The following is a 22,878-nucleotide window of genomic DNA, read 5'->3' as shown; positions in this document are numbered from 1 at the left end:
CATGGTGCCGCACACCTTTACTCCCAGCACTCAGGAGACAGAGGCAGGCAGATCGTTGTGAGTTCGAGGCCAGCTTGGTCTACAAAGTGAGTCCAGGACAGCCAAGGCTGCACATAGAAACTGTCTCAAAACAAACAAACAAACAAACAAAAACAAAAAAAAAAAAACAAAAACAAAAACAAAAAACCAAACAAACGACACACAGAAAGTTAGGGCTGGAGAGATGGCCCAGTGTTTATAACACTGGCTTCTCTAACAGAGGTCGCAGGTTCAATTACCAGTGCATATGTGGTGATTAACAAACAACTGTTTGTCACTCCAGTTCCAGGGGATCCAGTGCCCCTTCTGGTCTCTGTGGTCATTAGTAAAGTACAACAGAGCACATAGATGCACATGCAGATAAGGCACCCATAACATAGAATAAAACTTTAAAAATATGTGAAAGTTATTTAAATCTTTACATGCTTATTCATTGTGTGATCATTATAATTGTTACACATATTGTTGGTTAAAGAATAGTTTATAGCCAAACACAATGAGACAAACTGTAGGCATAAGTTTATTGTATAATTCAAATGCTGATTTCTGTTAAACAACCCCTCCCCCCATATCTGGTTACAAGCCTTGTTCTGAGAGAGTCTCCTGTCTCAACATTGTTTAAACACTGCTCCCCAATTGTCCCTATCATACCGGTAAAGTAGCTTTCAGCCACTCGCTAGCATGGGAGAGAATAGGGTCGGACTTCCTGCCAGTCATGGGAGAATGAGTTAGAGGAGGAAAAGGGGCATTCAGCCATGGGCAGACGTTCAGAAGAAGAGCCAGGGCAGGAAAGCTACAAAGTGCAAGCATCTCTAGGACGTACGTTGGGAGGAAGCCAGATTAGTTTAGAAGGCTAAGAATAGAGTTAATACGTCGGGCAGTAGTGGTGCGTGCCTTTAATCCCAGCACTTGGGAGGCAGAGGCAGGTAGATCTCTGAGTTCCAGGATAGCCAGAGCTATACAGAGAAACCTTGTCTCAAAATAACAACAACAAAAGAGTAGAGTTAATACTGCTCAGGATTATGCTGTGAAGTTTGTTAAAAATAATAGAGTCTCAATTATCTGTGATAATTGGGTTAAGAGAAAAACTAAGAGAAACACACACAATCATATATAAAAATAACCTCAACAGTAAACCTTATCCCAGCACTTGGAAAGGAGAAGGATCAGGAGTTCGAGGTTATCTTCAACACCATAAGTTCAAGGTCAGCCTGAGCTGTGGGAAAGGGTCTCAAAAAAAAAAAAAAAAAAAACAGAGAGAGAGAGAGAATTTTTATCTTCAGTGTTTGCTTACTTTCCTTATAATGAGATGTGCCAAAAAAGAATGATAATTTTAGGGCTGGAGAGATGGCTCAATGGTAAAGAGCACTGTCTACTCTTTAAAAGGACCCTGGTTCAATTTCCAGCACATGGCAGCGCACAACTGTCTGTAATTCCAGTACCAAGGGATCTGACACCCCCACACCAAAGCATAAATAAAATAAAAATAACTAAAAAAGAAGCTGGGCAGCGGTGGCACACGCCTTTAATCCCAGCACTTGGGAGGCAGAGGCAGGTGGATCGCTATGAGTTTGAGGCCAGCCTGGTCTACAAAGTGAGTCCAGGACAGCCAAGGCTACACAGAGAAACCCTGTCTCAAAAAACAAAAACAAACAAACAAAAACAAAATTTTTACACATTTGGCTCCCTTTAATTGTAAATATGTAGTTCAGTTACACAAGCATATGTAAAATATGGCATTTAGAGCAATATAAATTCTAAAATAATACATGTCACACTAGCTTTAGGTAGGGGACAGCAAGGAACTTAGGCAAAGCAACGCTCTGCCATTCTATATGACTGGTCTCCGCCACTTGGACTAGTCGAGAAATAGCATCTGCCCCACACAGCCCTCCAGTTTTTGTTGAAGTTTATTAACTTGAGGTGAATTGAGGATAGCTCTAACCCTAACCTACCCCTGATTCTGCCTTAGGACCATTGGCTGTGATTAGGGTGTCTTGCCCCTGGTGTATTGGAGACCAGCTGGTGGAGAAATAAGAACAGACACCGTTGCCCCTTGTTAGGAGACAGAAAAGATAGGAATCTCGTCAGGCAGTGCTGGTTCTTTCCCTGTAGTAGCACCTGGCCGTTGTGTTCATCAGGAGGCTGTGCTCTCATCCCAGTGGTGGTGATGCAAGCAAGGTTAGGCTGTTGGATCTTCCCATACTTCTCTTCCCATCACCGTGTAGCTGCTTATAAAAGTTCTCTCTGGCTAGAGCTCAGGGGTTAACTTGGCACCTGCTTTCACAGAGGACTGGAGTCCGTTGCCAGCACCCACACCAGGCTGCTCACAACTGCCTGACACTCCAGTTCCAGAGGCCCTGATGCCCTCATTTGAACTTCACAGGAGCTACACTCAGTGCCCGATCCCCCATGTGTGCATAGTTAAAAGTAACACGCTCATTCTAAAAAGTTGTTCTCAAGCCAGTGATTATGCCCTTTAAGAGCTCACATATGCTAAGACATTTGAGCAGTTACCCAAGGGGATTATGGTACCTGGATACAAGAGAACAGGAAGACAGCTTTGTGGTGTGACGTTGAACACTAGCATTCACCAGAAGCCAGTCAGTGATTCTCTTAAAAAGGAGCCATGTCTAGTTTCCGAGCCCTCAGACCCAGGGACTGAACTAGCCCTTTCCATTCTACACTTCCCTGGTGCTTATTTTATTTGAATCTCCTTATGCTTTGCTCTGTGCATAAGGAAGTTGTGGCATGTGCACGTGGCAGTTGGTGTAGGAATTCAGTAGCACAAAACTTCATTTACTTGATTTATTAAGCCAAAGTGCTGTTGCAGTTCTTGAGCCTCTGGAGAACCATAAAAATCCATTGGGATTTCAGGTGCAATAAGCACACCATTTACTTAATTACTGCCCCGAGCTTACCAGAGTTTACTGTCACAAATAGAGGGCCTGAAAGAAGCCTCCACACTTCCCCACGGCTCTTGGCCTGCTCTATCCCTGTCCTCTGGCAAGCAAGCCCGCAGATCTGTTCCAAAAGCTTCTGTGAAAGCAGCTTAGACATTTGGGCCGTGGCTCTGACAGATCTTCAAAGTGTGGCATTTTGGGTCCATTTTTACCAGCTTTATCCACACTGTCACCAAAGGAAAAGTTGTTACTCTCCTTGAAAGCTTTGTAGCTGCCTTCTTAAGAACTTTTGGGTTGTTGCAGGTGCTTAAGACTCAGGTTTAGGGCTAGAGAGACACTTAGCAGTTAAGAGCACTTGTTGCTCTTGCAGCTGATCTGGGTTTGTTTCTCAGCACCTGTGTCCGGCAGCTTACAGCTGCCTGTAACTACAGTTCCAGGGGAGCTCTTCTGGCCCCTACAGGCTCCTGCACACACATGAAGCACACAGACACTAAATAGCCAAACACACTCTGTCTAGAGCCTCTGATAAGCCTGTAGTGTAGACCATGACTAGATACAAGAATTGGGGGACAGCTGGTTTATGCTGAAATAGTTGCTGTGTAAAGCAAGACACTTAAGTTTGTTTCACTTATATAAAGCAGCAGAATGCTATTGCTTTGAATACAGTTAAAATCTGTGTGAGAGCTGGAGATCCAGAGGTTAGGAACACACACTGCTTCTGCAGAGGACCTGGCTTTAGTCCCCAGCACCCACTTGTAGCTCCCGTTCCAAGGAGTTCGACACAGTCGTAAAACTGGTCAAAGGCAGGCAAGAGTTTAGGGGGTTTGTTTGTTTTACATTTTAAAAGACATTTTATGTGTACGAGCACCTTTTGCTTCACTTTAAAAATTTTTTATATATTGAGATTATAATAGAATTACATAATGTCTCCTTTTCCTTTGCTCCTTCCAACCCCTCCCATGTATTCCTTCCTCAGTCTGAGAACTTAGATTTTACTGTATAGCATGTAGCCACTGAGGATTTTAAACAGGCGTGAGAGCTGTTGAGATGCAAAGATGAAGTTGAGGAGGCAGATGACTGACAGAGCAGCTGGGCCCTTGAGATGTCGCTAGAAAGGTTGGCAGTGACCTGGACTAAAGCCTCATCCTGGAGCTGGAGCTGGGAGGGTTTGGAGATAGAGCTGATGACAGAGGTTCTGCCTGAGCGTCAGCATGGAAGGTACCGAACAGGCAGAACACACTGTGCTCATAAAAGTAATTAGGGAAACCGTAGACTGAATAAGGGAGGACCTAGTACCCTGGAGATGCCAGGAGAAAGAGCCACCCCGGGGTGACCGAGACAGGAACTGCAGCAAGCGAGGTGAGAGTAACTGGTTTTCAGTGTCTGAGTCCAGGACAGCTGTGAGCCTACTGAGAGGCCATAAAGAACAACCGGCAATCGGCAATCGCTTGATCTTGACAAGAGCTTGCTTTCTTTGTTTCTTTTTTTCCTTTCCGAGACAGAGTCTCTCTGTGTAACCTTGGCTGTCCTGGACTCACTTTGTAGACCAGGCTGGCGTTGAACTCACAGCAATCCACCTGCCTCTGCCTCCCGAGTGCTGGGATTAAAGGTGTGTGCCACCATGCCCGGCTTCTTCTTCTTCTTCTTCTTCTTCTTCTTTTTTTTTTTTTTTTTAAATTTTAATTTTCCAGGACAGGGTTTCTCTTTGTAGCTTTGGTTGTTCTGGACTTGATTCATAGACCAGGCTGGCCTCGAAATCAGAGATCCACCTTCCCAAGCGCTGGGATTACAGGCATGCTCCACCATGCTGGGCTGACAAGAACATTCTTAGGAAAGTAGAAATGAGTATGGCATGTGACGGTACTTTGTAAGGCAGTAGATAGCAGACAATACTTTGTTTCTAAATATGCAGAAATGCTGCTGGCTGGTTTATGTGTGTACACTTGATATCTGTGGACCCAGGCTTGTCCTGGTGGCATTGTCACCAGTCACTGAGTGCTGTGGGGTGGCACCTGGGCACAGAGGACTATTAACGGAAGCTGGGGTTAGTGAAAAGACTTCAGTACTTTGAGGTCACATTTTATATATCTCCAGCTAGAAATGGTGCCAGATGGGTGTGTGTGTGTCAGCTGCACTGGATCTTCCATATCGTTGATCAAGCAGGTTACTCAGCATTAAAAGAAAATTCCTTTTGGCATTTTTTTTTTTTTCCTATTAAGAATCAATGTTTAGATGTTCTGCCCTCAGTAATTTGTGCTGTGATCTCAGTGCTTGTAGTCGGCCCCTCCCCAGAAGTCAGTTGTTGAAGCTTAATCCCCGGTATTAACTGAAGTCTTTGGGACAGTGACTAAGAAGTGGGGCATTGCCTTTACAGATGGGCGTAAACACCCTTAGTCAGGGGTTCCCAAAGTCCCTTCACCAGGGAGTCATGCACAGAGAAGGCACTGTCTCTGAAACAGCCTCTCGAACCATAAGAGACAAATTTGAACTTCTGATCTTTCTGCCTATGTCCCCCATGTGCTGCTGGCCTTTTAGGTAGTGCAAGCTATGGAACCCAGAGCTTTGTGAGTATGGGGCAAGCACTCTTACCAACTGTGCTCCAGCCCTAGCTATCTCTGGCAGATTCCCATCTAATTAGTTATTTATTATGATGATGTGTGTATGTAAGTGTGGACAAGCTCCCATCACATAATATTAGGTGAGGTCAGAGGACCGCTTGTAGGAGTCAGTTCCCTCCTGCTACTTGTGGGCAAAGGAGTTCATACTTAGACCATAGGGTTTGGCAGCAGACACCGTTATCCACTGAGCCATCTTGATGGACCTGGTACTGACTTTTCTTTTACCTGAGTTTAGAATAGTGTTCTACTTGACTGTGAGCTTTTTTGTTTTGTTTTTTTAAGACAGGGTTTCTATGTGTGGCCCTGTCTGTCCTGGAAGTAGCCCTATGGACCAGGCTGTCCTCAAACTCACAGATATGCCTGTCTCGGCCTCCTGAGTACTATGCCTGCCTGCCTGCCTGCTTTTCTTTCTTTCTAAGATTTATTTATTATTATGTATACTGTCTTGCTTGCATGCACACCTGCAGGCCAGAAGAGGGCACCAGACCTCATTATTAATGGTTGTGAGCCACCATGTGGTTGCTGGGAATTGAATTCAGGACCTTTGGAAGAGCAGCCAGTGCTCTTAATCTCTGAGCCATCTCTTCAGCCCTCTGCCTTCTTTTTTGATAATCAATTTCACAGACATTTACAGCAGTAACCTTTTACTGTAGTTTTCCCCCCATGATTTATTTTTCCACCAGAAAAAAAAGTATGGTAAGTATAGTACGGTAAGATTCAAGACACACCATATTTATGTAACTTATAATAATGTTCTATAATTCTTCTATTTAAGCTATTTTTAATGTCTTATTTACCTTGTTGATGAATTAAACTATAGTGGGTATGCATATACCAGAAACATGGTCTGGTATATATGTATAGATAGGCTCAGTACTACCTGCCACTCCAGGCATCCACCTCTCAGTTGTCACATGAACAGGATTCCATTGGTTGTCATTTTCTTAGCCTGCCTCTCCCCCCCCCCCCCCATCCCCAGGGGGCAGTTCAAGACAGGGTTTCTCTGTGTAGCCCTGGCTGTCCTGGACTCACTTTGTAGACCAGGCTGGCCTCGAACTCACAGAGATCCGCCTGCCTCTACTTCTCTGGGTGTTGGGATTACAGGTGTGCGCCACCACACTCAGTTTCCAGCCTGCCTTTGTTTAGTTAGTATAGTATATGGCATTTGTCATTAATTCATTTCTTTTTATTACATACTCTTTATTAAAGATCTACAGAATATTTGATGGGAACTTTTAAAAAGTGTATATGTGTGTGCATGTGTGAGCATAGCATTTATGCATGAACACATGTGGAAACCAGAGGACATGTTGACAAGTGTCAGCTCTAAGAACAGGCTGGCCACTGATCTTCTGTCACCACTTCCCCAGCGCTAAGATAAAAAGTGTGCGCCACCAGGTTTGACAAGTAAATTTTTATTTTTTGGGTTTTTTTTTTGTTGTTGTTTTTTGTTTATTTGTTTTTGTTTTTTGCTTGTTTGTTTGTTTTTCGAGACAGAGTTTCTCTGTGTAGCCTTGGCCATCCTGGCCTCGAACTCACAGCGATCCGACTGTCTCTGCCTCCCGAGTGCTGGGATTAAAGACGTGCGCCACCACACCCGGCCAACAAGTATATTTTTAAATGTTACTTATTGTTACTGTCTTTCTTTTGTGGAAATGTGCACCAGTACCTTTGCCCAGCGTAGCTAGGAGAGGGTGTTGAATCTGGAGCTGTGTAACGGCAGTTGTCAGCCACCTGATGTGGGTGCTGGGAACTGAGCTCATCCCGGAAGAGTACCAGGTGCACTTAACCACTAGGACACCATCCAGCCCACACCTGGCATTTTATGTGAGTCCTGGGGATCAGTGTCAGGCCCTCATTCTTCCAAGGTGAGCACTTTCCTGATTGAGCGGTCTTCACAGCCCTAGGACTTTTGATTTCTTTGAGTCATATGGCTTTAATGCTATATGACGCTGCCAGGTTAATATGGCTGTGTCACACTGCAGTCCAACCACAGCATGTGGGACCTTAAGTCCCATCATCAGTACTTGTTTTGGGCATTTTCCTCTTTTTGTTTTTTTAAGTTGACCTGTTCTAATAGGTACAGAGTAATATTTCCATGTTTAAGGTTTTGGTTCTGGTTTTGATTTTTTAAGACCGGATCTCTCTGTGTAGCCTTGGCTGTCCAGGACTCACTTTGTAGACCAGGCTGGCCTCGAACTCACAGAGATCCACCTACCTCTGCCTCCCGAGTGCTGGGATTAAAGGCGTGCGCCACCACGCCCAGCTTAGTGTTTTAAGTTTTAATGTTCATTTTGTTTGACGTGAACATGAACATTTGACATGACACAAACACAGAGATGTGTAGTCACTGCCATTTCTGTCTCTTCTCAAAAAAGGGTATGTTTATAATCTTGGCCTTTTCTCCATTTTTAAATTTCCTTTTTAACATATACATTTATATTATTACACATGAATAAAATAAACTACATACAGCAGGAAGAACCATGAGGCAGTCGGGGATTATATGAATGTTACATTCATGGTGAATTGGCAGTTTGTATTTAGCAAACTTGAAGTAAACAGCTTTCCTATCTTTCTGGATTTGCCTATTTTTTAGAGTTATGGTTTATTCTTATATAGAAGTAGAAGACTCTCTTACATGTTTGCTTTATATGGTGGGGACATTCTTCTTGCTTGTGGCACTGAGAACTAACGTGGGGCCCTCACCCATGCGTTGCAAGCGTCCGTCCACCAAACTGGGTCCCCACCCCAGAAGGTGCAGCTTGATCATGACACAACTTAGTGGTCGGGACCCGGTAAGGTTGGGAGGTGCCCATCGCTGAGATGGACGTTGTGCTGGTTGTGGCAGGGCCTCTAGGTCTGGAGCTAGACTGTTGGCAGCCAAGTGCTGGCCCTCCTCCCAGGTTTCTGGCCTCGGGCAAAGGACTTCACCAGAGTGAGCATCAGCTCTGAGTTCAAGTTCTTCCTCAAAGAGATGTTGCTGAGATGAAGTGAGCAAAAAGCAAATGGCTGGTATAGCGTCTGGCACGTAGGAGGGGCCCTGAAGAGTGTTTGCTGTTGCTGTGCGCCTTGCAGCTAGGACTTTGATTTGGTTGCTTAGATGTTTTCCAAAGAATTTCTCTGCCCTTTACAATATTTTCTTCATGTTTATTGTGTTTAGGAAGCCATAGAGCATGGTGGCTTTGCTCATCGTTAGCAAAGCACCTGTGCAGCTGTGTGAGATGCCAGCTGGGATCAAAGTGCCTGTCCTTTGAGGAAGGATGCCACTCTTGAGAGTGTGGTGGGTTGGGGGCTGGAGAGATGGCTCAGAAGTTAAGAGCACCACCTGCTCTTCCAGAGGTCCTGAGTTCAATTCCTAGCAACCACATGGTGGGTCACAACCATCTATAATTTGATCTGATGCCCTCTTCTGGCCTGCCCGTGTACATGCAGGCAGAGCACTGTATACATAATAATTAATAAATAAATCTTTAAAAATAAAAAGAATGTGGTGGGCACACTAGAGTTAGTCAAACTTAAGTATTGTCAGTTCTTCAAAGCAAAATATGCTTTGCTAATGGTAAAATTTAATTAACAGAAATCTTCATATACTATAAACTGGAAACTTCTAGGCTGTATGATTTTAGTGTACCAGCAGCTTACATACTGATTGTATCACATTACAAAACTTTCCGTGGATAAAAAGATCACCCAGACTACAAAATAGGCCACTGGGCTCAGATGTAATATATTCTTTTCATTATTACCCTAGTCAAGTGTATGGTGGCTCATGCCTGCAGCCCCAGTAGCAGAGGCGAGAGGATTGTGATGTCAAGGCTAGTCTGGCGTGGATAGTGGGGCCTGTCTCAAAAAACGGGAAAAGAAAATTACCCCATGAACTTCAGAGCAAACTACCCCAGTTATTTGAAAAGGCTTTAAACCTCTTCTCTTCTGCAGCTGCAGCTTTCCCATAGAGAACCCCACTGTGCCCCCCCCCCCCCCAGCTTACATCTTAGCTCACGAAGATGTAAAGGAAGGCTCTTCTCCGTTTTGTGTTGTTCAGAAAATACTTTTCTCCACTTTAAGGTTTTGCTTATTTAACATGCAATAATTTCATTGTAAGTAAATTAATGGATATTCTACACTTTTCAGTTTCTTGTTTGTTGTTTTGATGGTATCATGAAGTCTAGACTGGCCTTGAACTTCTGGCCCCACCTCCCAAGTGCTCTGATTACAGGGTCCATAATCAAGTCACCCGCTTTGTAATATAGTAAATACCATAAACTACAACTCACTCAGGCAAAAAGCTTAACTTAGGAGTCCTGAGGTTTAGAAGTGTAAATGGTTGCACAGACAGAAAGCATGCGCCATGCTGGTCTAAGGCAGCATGTCTGCAGAGAATGGAAGAGGCGTGCTGGGTGTGTTGATGGGCAGGAACACTCTCACTGCACTGATGCCTAGGGCACGCTGCTCAGTAGTGCTTGGTGTGTCTCAGCTCAGCGGGCGTTTAGTGTCACACACACTTGCTAGTAAAGCAGTGCGAACTGGATGTTGAGTGCTCAGTGTCCAGCATGGCTCCTCCCGTCTCAGGAGCTCTGTAGCTAAAGGCCTGGTGAGTGCTTGGAGAACCCATGCTTTGTGTGCTGCCTCTCAGAGGTGTTGGGTCAGCATCTGACATGCACCAAGGCATCACTGGCCAAGTTTTCAGGTCTCTGTATAATTGCCCAGCCTGAATTTTGGCATGTTTCAAATGCATGCAATTAATTTTTTAAAAATTACGTTCATAAGAACTTGTTTATTTCAGAAAACAGCATAGTTCTGTCTTTAATTTGCATTCAAAGTCTTTGGGGAAAGGCCCACTGAAGAGCCCAAGGCGCAGCACATTCTGGGAGTGCTTTGGCGGAGTATGATGTGGGGGACAGGAAGAGACTACGGAGTAAGGTTGCTGGGCAAAATTTCCCACAATTCCTCAAATACCCACTCAATTTCTTGACATAGCTACCTACCTTTCCCACTCCCTTCTGCCTGCCTGTCTGGGTCATTAACCTTCTAAATAATAACAGTGTGCCTCAAAAAATCCAACCAGTGATTGGTCGAACTTGAAACCCATGCCACAAGAGGGAGCTCACACCTGATATTATCAAAAAGGCTAAGAACCAGCTGCTGAATAGCCCAGAGACCCAGGAGAGAACCAAATAGCACATCAAGGAAAGGATTCCTCATAGACAGGAGCTTAGCATAGTTGTCATCAAAGAGGCTTCTTCCAGCCACTGATGGAAACAGATGCAAAGACCCACAGCCAAACGCTGGGGGGTGGGGGGGAGGGGGAGGAGGACTGTAGTGGCCAGAGGTGTCAGGGACACCACAAGAAGCCCACAGAATCAACTAGCCTGGGCTCATAGAGCCTCACAGAGACTGAACAGACAACCAGGGAACCTGCGTGGGACTGCCCTCTGCACACATGTTACAGACGTGTGGCATGGTCTTCTTGTGGCACTCCTAACAGCGGGAGCAGGGCCTGTCTCTGACTCTTGGCTTTTGATAGCCGTGGAAGGTCTACTTTGCTCTGAAGAGAAATGGAGGAGGAGTGGATTGGGAGGGGAGGTGGGAGGAGAAACTGCGTCTGGGGCGTGCTATATGAGAGAAGAATAAATAAAATAAGGATACTTGTTTTGCCCAGACCTGGGTAGTGTGAATTGTGAGTTCCTGGAGATGCTTGAGAGCAAGACTTGGATCGGTGACTGTGGGAGCTAAGGCCTGGGCAGTGGGACTGCTGTCCTCCTGGGGAGGAGAGAGAAGCCGCTGGCAGGGAAATGGCAGTTTCCTTAGACAACATCGGGTCTAAAGTTACAAAGAACTAGTTATGAAGTAGTAACTAGTTTTATATCCTCCTTACCACACCCAAATGGTGATAATCAGTAGTCGAAGAAAGATGTGGGTTTTTCCTTCATCATTAAGTCAGGCCAGCAAAGTACTATTGCTTATTCATTGTAAACTCATGAAAGTATAAGTGTTGAAAGTTTTGTTTTGTTTTTTGTTTTTAATGGAAATAGGTTTAAGTTGGTGGCAGATGTTACAAACATATACTGATTTTATATATCATATGGAGGTGACGTTTCTACACCATTATTTTTTAACACCCTAGGAAGTTAGCTAACAGCACTGGCGCTATCGGTGTGCCCCTTGTGGTAATCCAGCATGTCCAATTTTATGTTGTTACTGTGCTAATGCTAATGTGCATCCCTTTTCGTAAAGACCCCACCAAGCTCGTTGAGTGCCTGCTGCATATGAGTTAATTAATGCGTGTCCTCTTAATTCTCTAGGGCCTATTCCCTGGTGGACTCCAGTCAAGTGTCGACGTTTCTGATATCCATTCTTCTTATAGTCTACGGCAGTTTCAGGTGAGCCGTTCTCCATGGGGCTGTGTTTAGCTGCAGATAGAGGGAGCATCACCTGTGGAGGGAAATGGGTTTCGACAGAGCTTCATTTCAAGTGGGAAATTGTAATATTTGTTCTTTGGTTGACTTCTGCTAAATATGTCTTGATTTTGCATATGACTTTAGCATATTAATACAAATGTGTAGAAACGAATTGCTTAAAACTATGTCTTTAGATATTGACTCACTGCAGAGCAGAGCTCATTGGGAAGGCTGTGAGGAGTGCTGACTCTTTAGCCATCTATATGGCACATGTGCGTGCATGCGGCCCATGCCTGCATAAGCGTGCATGTGTCTGTGCTGATGGCAGCCTCAGGTATTTTTCCTTAGGTGTCATCCACCTTTTGTTTGGGGTCTCAGTCTCTCCCTGGCCTGGAACAAGTATGCTAGACTAACTTAGCAGTGATCCTGTGCCTGCGGACGCGCGCGCGCGCACACACACACACGCACACACACACACACACAAACAAACACATGTTTAAGCCCCATCCCCAGTCTTGATACTTGCAACCCAAACACTTTATCCACTGAGCTGTGTCCTCAGCCTCTGTATTCTCTTTCTAGGCCTGTCCTGGTTTCTCAATTACTGTATCCTTCTTAGGAAGTTGGTAGTTTAAGTATTAACTGTGTTCTTTTTCAAATGTATCCAGTTATTCTGCATCCTTTACATTTCCATATAAATTTCAGATTTAACAGGTCAGTTTCTTCCCCCTCACAAAAAAGTCTGTGGGTTTGGTGAGCATTGCAGCTCCGTGCATCAGGTACATGGAACTGCTGGATGCCTTGTTTATTTAACCTAGGATTTACCTATTATATGTTGTGTGTGTGAGTGTTTTGCTTCTAGTGTGTATGTGCACTACTTGTATGCCTGGGAGCTCAGAAGAGAGCATCTGATCTCCTGGAGAGGAGTGACAGATGGCCGTGAGCCACCATGTAGGTGCTAGGAATTGAATTCCGGTTCTGTGCAAGAGCAACAAGTGCTTTTAACTGAGATAACTCTCAGCCCGTTTTGTTTTTTTGAGACAGGGTCTTACAGTGCTGTGCCATGACTGGCCTGGAACTTGCTCTGTGTGCCAGACCGCCCTCAGATGCACAGCTCCACCTTGCTGCTTGTGTATTTCACCCTCTACTGCTGACTGCTTTCTCTGGCTGCTGCTGTTTGTGCTGTCATGAGTACTGGTGCTGTGGATGCTTACACACAGCTCTGATGAGAGGGAGCAGCAGGGTGCGAGATGACGCGCTGACTCTGCGCTTTAGGATTATTGTTCCCAAGGTGGCTGCACCGCTCAGCACGCTCACCAGCACCGCACGGTGCCTTCACCTTTGCACTGCCAGCTCTCCTTTTGTTTCCTTTTGTTTCTACTATATGATAATTACGTAGCATGAGCTTCCGCTGTGTATTTCCAAACCTCGTGTTATTATTTTCACCACAGCCACACACAAACACGGCTTTCTCTTCTTGCCCTCCTTTGGCTCCATTGCTCCTTGTCTGTGCTCCTTCTTGCCCAGTCTAGACGCGTGAAAGGAGGCGGGGCTAGCTGTGCTGAGCAAGCTGTGCTCCACTTGTAATGATGTAATTTCCTTCCTTCCTTCCTTCCTTCCTTCCTTCCTTCCTTCCTTCCTTCCTTTCTTTCTTTCTTTTGACAGGGTTTTTCTGTGTAGCCTTGACTGTCCTGGACATTGTCAACCAGTCTGGCCTCGAACTCACATTGATACCCCGCCTCTGCCTCCGAGTGCTGGGATTAAAGGCGTGCACCACCACCGCCCGGCTTTTTATTTTCTTTATGGCAAAATAAAGCAACACCCCCCCCCCCCGGTGTGTGTGTGTGTGTGTGTGTGTGTGTGTGTGTGTGTGTGTGTGTGTGTGTGTGTGTGAGAGAGAGACACATTTTTAAATCCATTCATTTAGCCAGGCAGTGGTTGTGTACACCTTTAATCACAGCACTTGGGAGGCAGAAGCAGGCTGATCCCTGAGTTTGAGGATAGCCTGGTCTACATAGTGAATTCCAGTACAGCCAGGGCTACCCAGAAAAACTGTCTGAATCTTTTTAGAAATCCATGCATAACTGGATGTCGTGGCGCACATCTGTAATCCCAGCACTTGGGAGGCAGAGGCAGATGGATCGCTGTGAGTTTCAGGCCATCCTGGTCTACAAAATGAGTCCAGGATACAAGGCTACACAGAGAAACCCTGTCTTAAAAGAAAAAAAATCAATTCAGAGCTGGGCATGGTGGTGCACACCTTTAATCCAGGCCAGCCTGGTCTACAAAGGGAATCCAGGACAGCCAAGGCTACACTGAGAAACCCTGTAGGGGTGGGAGGATCCATTTGTCCATAAGATCTAAGGTGCACAACTCATGTGGCAGTTCCACTCTTCATTTTTGAGGCTTACTGGCTTGTGTGGTCTTTGCACTGATTGACTCCCACCTTCTGCACTTGCTTCCCACTCCCTCCTGTGTCCTCGCAAGCGTTTGGGCTTGTGTGCCTGTCACCTCTTGGGCTCAGCTGCCTGTCCTGGTCCATTGTGTGGTTCTGTTATTCGAGTGGGTGTAGGTGGGGTCTCAGTATGGCTTTTATTTGCATTTCCTTAATGACTCACACTATCCAGCATCTTTTCATTTGTTTATTTCGCATCTGTGTAGATTCTTTGGTGTCTATTGAGAACTGCCGCCCCCTCCCAGCTCTGGGGCCCAATCTAGGGTTGTGAGCCTGCCATACATACTTACTCTGAGCCCTCTCTCCCCATTCCACCTTCATAGTGTTGACTCTTAAGAGTTGTTGACTTACTGTGAGGATGCCTTTACCAGATGAGTGCTGGCAAACATTTCTTTTCTTTCAAGTCTCTGGACTTGTCTTTTCACTTTCTATATATTTGTAGTTGTGTATTTCCTGATGGACTGGCCTTTGTAAAATGTCCCTCTATTCCTGTGGTTCTCAGCTGTGGGATGCCATTCCATCACAACAGAAGCAAAACTACAGCTATGAAGCAGCAATGAAATCATTTTGTGCTTGGGGTTGTAGCATTAGGAAGGTTGAGAACCACTGTCTATACCTTCTTAAAATTTCTGTGTTAATATTGAGTCTGATGTGAGAATACCCAAAGTCTTTTATTTTAGTTTTGGAGAATTTGTTAAATATCTCTCAAAGTCAAGCTGCAGTGACAGATTTAGATAATGAGTCTCAGAGACCCTGGGGAAAAATGTGTGTGTTCAGGGTGTGCATGCACATGGGAGTGTGTCACTCCACAGCTCTTTTCCTTGAGGCACTCAAAGGTGACTCATCATTTCCTTCAGTGTGTGCGTTCTGGGAAATACTTTGGCCAAAAATGAGGGTAGACAGGCAGCAGCAGGGCTGTGGTCCAGACGACAGAGCATGCTATGCCTGAGGTTGTCACACCATCTGGCTGTTGGTCCCTCGGTTATTCCTGACCACTGTGCTCTTAAACACAGTGGTGATCCAAGCATGTTCTGTTGCTTGCTGAGTGCAGACCTCAGGGCCTTCACTAATCACAGCACACTCTGTCAGACCCAGTGAAGCTTTGGGCAAGCCCACATGCTCCTGGTCCTGTGGCACACAGTGCAGGTTGGTTTGGTTTGGCTTTTTGGGTTTTGGTTTCTGAGAAAGGGTTTCTCTATGTAGCCTTACCTGTCCTGGGCTCCATTTGTAGACCAGGCTAGCCTCGAACTCATCCACATCTACCAGCCTTTGCCTCCCCGAGTGCTGGGATTAAAGGCGTGTGCCACCATGTCTAACTCATAGTGCAGGTTTCTCAAAGCAAGCTTAGGTTGCTCAGAAAATCCTTTAGAGTCTATAAAGAATTGAGTTGATTTCCAAGACTTGTGTTCATGGGGTGAGGGTATATAGCTCGGTTTAGAACCCTTGACTTGCCTGCCATGTGTGAAATCCTGGTTTTGAGCTGCAGCATCACAAATTAATAATTTGTTTTGGCATTCATATGCTGTGCCTGTATGTGTTTGTGGCTGTACATAACTGTGTAATCCTTAGTAGCTCCCTCTCTGAGCCTGGAACTCACTAGCTGAGGTAGGCTGACTACCCAGTGAGCACTATGCACCTGGCCTGTACTCTGGTCCTGGGGAATTTGAGCTTAGGTGCTTCCTCATGCTTGTGTGCTGTGCTGACTGAGGCATCCCCAACCCTAGTCAATTCAAATAACACTCTGTTCTTTTCTTAGGAACTTTTACATTAGAAAAAGAACAAATCCTAAACAAAGCCTTCCAGAGTGTGTTAAGCTACTTCCTGCTCTATGCTAGACTCTTGGCAGATACACATCAGTGTGACCATGGTGTGTTTGACACTAAGTAGCTGGCCTTTGGATTCCACCCAGCCCAGAGTTAAGCCGTTAGCATCATGTAAAGGCTTGCTTACTTGATACCTGTCTGCAGTAAGGCAGCCCATATACAGCTCATCTAAACTGATGAGGAAAAGGTGCAGCAGCTAATTTCTAATGAGGAATATGTGGTCCTATGAAAGCTGCCCTTAGCACACTGGTGCATGGAACACTGTAACGTGCTGCTAGTCCTGCTTTAGAGAAAGAAGTGGACTGGAGAGATGGCTCAGTGGGTGAACACTTGCTGTGAAAGCTGAAGGAGCTGGTTCACGTCTCCAGCAGACATTTAGAAACTCGGTGTGGCCTTGGGTGCCTGTAACCCCAGCTTTTGGGCGTGGAAACAGGCAAATCCACCCAGCTTAGCCCAGACAACCTGCTTAGTGATAGGCCCTGTCTCAGAAGGAGAGTGTGATAGAGGAAGGTGTTAGACACACACACACACACACGGCGGGGGGCATGGCACAAATACATACCAAGTGTATTACAGGATAAAGGTTTAGGGGTATCTTGCTTTGGACTGTCATCATCATGATTTTGCATGTTTTGTATTGTGATTATCACTTGCTACCTTGTCTTGTTTAAGAAGGTGAAGGTCAGGTAGGTGACAGAAGATGGTGACCCAGAGCTGGTTTGCTGGGCTGCCTAACAAGGAGCCCCAGGATGACTTTACTTTAGTTCTGGAAACTGAAAGTCCAAGATCTAAGATGTCAGCAGGGTGGGCTGACACCCTGACACCTGCCCTTGGTCTGTGGTTCAGTCTTCACCTGTAGCTGGTGCCTTCACATGTCCTCTCCTGACTGCACAGATTTCTCTCTCCCCTTCCTTGCCCACACCTGCTACTTTTTTGGGTTTTCGAGACAGGGTTTCTCTGTGTAACCTTGGCTGTCCTGGACTCGCTTTGTAGACCAGGCTGGCCTCAAACCTCCGCCTGCCTCTGCCTCCCGAATGCTGGGATTAAAGGCGTGCGCCACCACGCTCGACCTGATACTATTTTAAGTCAGGTGTGGTGCTGTACATCTTTAGTTCTACCACTTGCGGGGGGGGGGGGGGGTATCTGTGGGCTCAACACCAGCTTATTGGTTCAGGCCAAACGCTACACAGTAGGGGTAGAAAAAGCATACCATCTTACTGTAATAAGTCTTAAAAACTGTCTGCAAATACAGTTACATGTTCTGGCCTGTGGTTAAAAACGCAGATAGGAGCCTTGAAGGCAGACAATTCAGTCCAGCATAGAAAGTAGTCATGTTACTGTCCAAACCACAGCACACTGACTTTGAACAGGGGGCACATTAATCTTGGTAGGACAAAATAATAATTACCTAGGGATTTGTCATCTCCTGCTTATAAGGTTACTATGAAAATCAAAAGAAATCTTGGGCTGGAGAGTTTAGTTGAGTGGTAGAGCATTTGTGTGGTACGTCTGAAGCCTCAGATCCATCCCCACTCTGAAGAAAGCAAAGAGTCACCTTGACTGCCACCTCCAGCCCAGTGCCTGACCGGTGAGTGCAGTTAAAGTTAGCTGTTACAGAGTGAGCAGAAGAGATGGAGGTGGGAGGGTCACAAGTCGAAGAACATGTTTGGTTACAGAGTGAGTTCAACCCTGTCTCATACTGTCCTTGCCCCTCTCACTCGCCCAAAACAGCCACCAACAACCCAGTTCCCTGCTGTATTTGTAGCATGTCTTTGCTGCTTTGTAGGTTCTTCCTTCTCCCACCCTTCATCCCCACCCCCTATCATTAGGGAAGAAGGAAGGGTAGAAGGGAGGAAGACAGATATGTCTGAGTCTTAATCTCTTTCTTGTTTCTTCTTTGAACACAACTACTAACAAACTGCAAACAACCCCCTTGAACCACCAATAACCACCCATTTCTCAGGGCTCTAGCATTTATAGCCCCTCTGAAAAGTTCCCAGAATTCCAAATGTCACACAGTTGCAGAAACTGTCTGCAGCTGGCTCTGGTGACCTCAGCTATCCAGCCCCTCTGCTAGAGCATGAGGAAACCATCATCTTTTGCTGCCACGCAGCCCCGCAGCCACACACCGGGGATTAAAATGAAAACACACAATGAGAACAAATCATGTTTCTGTGGGGTTTTTGGTTTGGTTTGATTTTTTGAGACAGGGTTTCTCTGTGTAGCCTTGGCTGTCCTGGATTCTCTTTGTAGACCAGGCTGGCCTCGAACTCATAGTGATCTACCTGCCTCTGCCTCCCAAGTGCTGGGACTAAAAGCGCGTACCACCATGCCCAGCCCTTTCTGTGTTTTTTAAAAGAAACCAAAATTCTGGGCTGGAGAGACGGCTCAGATTAAGAGCACTGACTGCTGCTCTTCCAGAGGACCTGAGTTCAATTCCCAGCAACTACATGGTAGCTCATAGTCATTTATAATGTGATCTGGTGCCCTCTTCTAGCCTGCAGGCAGAACACTGTATATGGAATAAGTAAATCTTAAAGAAAGAAAGAAAGAAAGAAACCAATTCTCACTACAGTCATTATTTTGGCCTTCAAAATATATCCAGCCCCTTAATCAGAAAACTGTCCTCTCGTGCATCCATGCTGGGTCGGTTGGTCAGGGACAGGATTTTATTGCTATGTGACCCAGGCTTTTCTCAAACTTGCCATTCCCTGAATACTGACGTGTGTGTGTGTGTGTGTGTGTGTGTGTGTGTGTGTGTGTGTGTGTGTGTGTGTCTGTCAGTCAGTAATTGGATATTCATTCACCTCCTAAAACTTGACCTACTGCTGTTTCTGTTCAGTTACAGTTGATACAAAGTAAAAAACAGAACATCGCTTTGGGTCTTTTTTTAAATACAGGATCTCACCATATAACCCTGGCTGGTTCAGACTTTTGATCCAAACTTACAGTCCCTCTTGCCTCAGCCTCCTAACTGCTGGGGTTTTGGGCATGGGTCACCATGTTCAATTTCTTCTGTCGGTCAGTTTTCACTTTCTTAATGTTTATACGTTTGTGTGTGAGTGATGTGTTTGTGTCAGTGTTCCCCAGAATGCAAGGGAGGAAGTTTTCTGGAGTTGATTCTGTCCCTCTGTATTTACGCAGATCGAACTCAGATAATCACGCTTGCGCGGCAAGCTCTTGACCTGCTAAGCTGTCTTGTGGCCCACGTTACTCATCTAAGCATTGGTTGTAGTAACCCAAATGCGCCCTTTGTTAAGCAGATAGACAGGGTACAGTTTGAATGGAGTGTGCAGTAATAACATTTGGTGTGTTGGCATCATATTATGTTGTTGTAGAGCAGTGTGAGATTGTGGTGGTAGGGTAGGGCTGGTGATGTGGGTGATCATCTGTGAAGGCAGAACAGCCTGTTCAGGGGCTAACCAAGCACTGGGCTATCTGTAGAGTTAATAAGTTACCAACTGAGTCAGGCCAGAAGCCCATACTTCAGTAGTTCTAGTAGTGCTCTAAGGCAGAAGTCGGCCATCAGCTGAAACCAGACCCCAGTCACAGTGGCCTGCAAACCTAGGCCCGTGATCTTCCTCTGTAAAACTGGAAACAGTGACACAGCTTAAACAGATGTGTTCTGCCCTCCACGCTCTCATGTTGTGTAGTGGTGACCCCTAGTGATCAGACAAGGCTTGATTTTAGCAAGATTGAGGCAAACGGAAGCTCAGAGTAGTTAAGACTGCCCAGCATCAGAAGGCAGAGGCAGGTGCACCTGTAAGTCCAAGGCCCGCCTGGTCCACAGAGAAACCTCCTGGGGACGGCGGTGACCGTTTCATAGCACCTCAGGTGTTGCCTTTGGCACTGTCTCTGCAGCAGTGCTGTCAGCAAGATGAAATATGCTTGCTTTGCTTCGTCAGTTTATTTGACGATAATCTTTTAAAATACTGTGTGTGTGGCTGTGTGTCTAGTAGAGTCCAGGAAAGGGCTTGGGATGCCCTGGAGTTGTGGTTGCCAGTGGTTATCAGCCGCCCACACAGACACTAGAGACCGAACTCAGGTTCTCTGCAGCAGCTTTAACTGCGAGGGTCACCCCTCTGGCCCTGATGTGTGTGAGTGTGCATGTGTGTGTTTTTATTGTTGTTTAAGTCAGGGTCTCTTGAACTCACAGAGATCCACCTGCTTCTGCCTCCTGGGTGCTGGGATTAAAGATGTGTGTCACCACGCCCAGCTAAAGGTAGAGTTTTTAGTAGCCCTCAGCTAATAATAAATTGGAAGAGTTAAGTGGCCGCCGGCCAGCACTGACCTCAGCACCCAGGCTCTTTCCTCCATCTTCTGAGAGAAGCTGTGTAACACCCATGCCTCCGGCAAGACCAAAAAGACAGCTGGCAGCTTTCCCGTCCACAGTGTCAGATGTGCCAGCAGGAGGAGTAGAAGCTGTCACCAGGGGCAGAGAGGCAGCGTGGATGTAACAGATGTCCTTACTGTTGGGATCTTCCTAAGTGGAGCTAATGCGTATCTTCCCAGCACACCCATAGGGAAGAGGTCTTTGTGTCCATTGGCTGCAGGTGTGTTCTCCTGCACTGCATCCCTAGCTTAGACCTCCTGTGCCCTGAGGTGATGAGCTCTGTCGTGAGACGCTGAACATTATTACCACGTGTGTCACCACAGAGGAGAATTAGTCTTAAATTTTGTGTGCAGGTTTTTAAGTGTTTTGTTGTTGTTTTATAGACCTAGTGAGAAGTGACAGTTTGCCCGGCAGCCAGTCTTTGTAACAGCCCTGTAGGACCAGCTGGCAGGGCAGCTAAATTAGTCTTCTGTTTCCTGCCCAGCATCTGATAGCTCTAAATAGAGACCCCAAATGTCTACAAGCAAGTGACTGTTAGGATTAGAAAACTGAATAGGGTAGGTTTGTTTATTATTACTATTGGTCTCTTCTCACTCTGTGTGTGTGTGTGTGTGTGTGTGTGTGTGTGTGTGTGTGTGTGTGTGTGTGTGTGTATGTACACGTACAGATACATAACTTGCAAGAACCAGTTCTCTCATTCTACCACATGAGGTCCAGGAATTAAATCCAGGTAACTGGACTTGCAGCAAACTTAACCTGCTAAGTCGTCTCACTGGGGCTCCTAAATGCTTATTTATATAATAAAAGGGCTCCAAATTCCATGAAACAAAAACTGGTAAATAAAAATAAAACCGAACCCACAATACAACTGAAAACAGCAGTGTCCCTCATTCAATAATGGAACAAAACCAGTAGGAAGAAAATGGAAGAAATGGTTTTGACCAATGTTGTATGTGCACATGTGTGTATGGTCCAGAGGCCTGGTGTCTCCTTAGTCTGACCCCCACTGAACCTCGAGATCATCAATTGGACTAGATTGGGCTGACCAATAAGCTTCCACATTGCCTGCTTCTGAGACACTTTCCCCTCCCCCAGTACTGAGCTACAGATGTGTGCCACACACCCTGCTTTCCACATGGGCTCTAGATACAAAGTCAGGATTGCACAGCGGTGCTGACTGAGCACTTGTCATTTGTGAGATGCCTCCACAACAAGATGTGTTCTTGAACATTTGCTAGTGTTGGACATAGCAAAAGACATGAAACCTTAGACTATACGTCACATGATCTGTGCTCTATATTAGCTCAGGCAGCCATAGCAAAATACATTGATGGCTTAGACAACAGAAATCCACTTTCTCAGCGTTCTGGAGGCTGGAACTCCAAAATCAGACGTGTTGTTGGACTGTCCGCCAGACTCAGTGACTCCAGTCATGTCAGCCTCTCAGTGGGGTAGCTTCTAGCTTCCCAAAACTTGACTCTTACCGTTCTTGACCAGTTACAGGGTTTGTGAGTGTTCTCTCCTGTTGTGTAAGTGGTCTTTGTTTGTTTACTTTCAGTAGTGTTGTTTGAAGCACAGATGTTTGCACCTGCTTTTTGCTGCTGTCCTTAGAGCGTCCTCAGTGTACCCTCTCTAAAAGCTGTTGTGTGGATGTAAAAATCCCAAACTGTGCTTGCTCTTTACCCAGCATTTCTCTTTCTAGATTTTTAATCGCAAGAAAGTAGTGAGGAGACCCTGGAAGGGTGAAGTGCACTGGAGTGCGTTATTGGTGTCAGGAAGGCTCTTGAGCTAACACTAGAGGGTTGTAGACTGTCTTCAGTCTAACAGAGGGGCCATCCAAAAAAACAAACAAAGCAAAACAGCTGTGCATGGTGGTGCACGCCTTCAATCCCAGCGCTAGGGAGGAGGCAGAGGCAGGTGGATTGCTGTGAGTTCAAGGCCAGCCTGGTCTACAAAGCGTGTCCAGGACAGCCAAGGCTACACAGAGAGACCCTGTCTCCAAAAAACAACAAACAACAAACCAACCAACCAGAGGCACCGTTCTTTCCCTCCTAGTAGCAGCAGTTTAGAGCACTGACTCTTGGCTGCCTTGCTGCCTCCTCTCTTAAGCAAAACTGAAACTTACCTGTTAAATTCTTTCCCACAGGTCTCTTAACATGGACTTTGAAAACCAGGATAAGGAGAAAGACAGCAACAGCTCTTCTGGCTCTTTCAATGGCAACAGCACCAATAACAGTAAGGCGTGTTACAAAAGACGTTTCCTCCTGTGTGCTTCATTTTAGTCACAGCCACCATGTGCTCACCCT

At 45.8% G+C, this 22,878-nt stretch overlaps 1 protein-coding gene across 3 annotated transcripts in view; it reads left to right on the top strand.

Annotated features, from left to right (window-relative positions):
* The window catches only part of Sppl3 (signal peptide peptidase like 3), a 74,166-nt gene that overhangs the window by 23,478 nt on the left and 27,810 nt on the right, over window positions 1–22,878 (top strand). Inside the window, exons 1-2 of one of the 3 annotated variants that reach the window (XM_051161677.1) lie at window positions 11,894–11,943; window positions 22,719–22,807. In XM_051161677.1, coding sequence (XP_051017634.1) covers window positions 22,729–22,807 — 79 coding nt within the window. In that variant the 5' untranslated portion in view covers window positions 11,894–11,943; window positions 22,719–22,728. Of the gene's footprint in view, window positions 1–11,893; window positions 11,944–22,718; window positions 22,813–22,878 lie in introns of those variants that run through there. The other 2 variants (XM_051161675.1, XM_051161676.1) reach the window with 2 other exon arrangements.

The sequence above is a fragment of the Acomys russatus genome, chromosome 19 (assembly GCF_903995435.1).
Source record: "Acomys russatus chromosome 19, mAcoRus1.1, whole genome shotgun sequence".
Classification (NCBI taxonomy): domain Eukaryota; kingdom Metazoa; phylum Chordata; class Mammalia; order Rodentia; family Muridae; genus Acomys; species Acomys russatus.
Note: the sequence above shows the minus strand (reverse complement) of the source record. Positions and strands in the feature narration are given on the sequence as shown.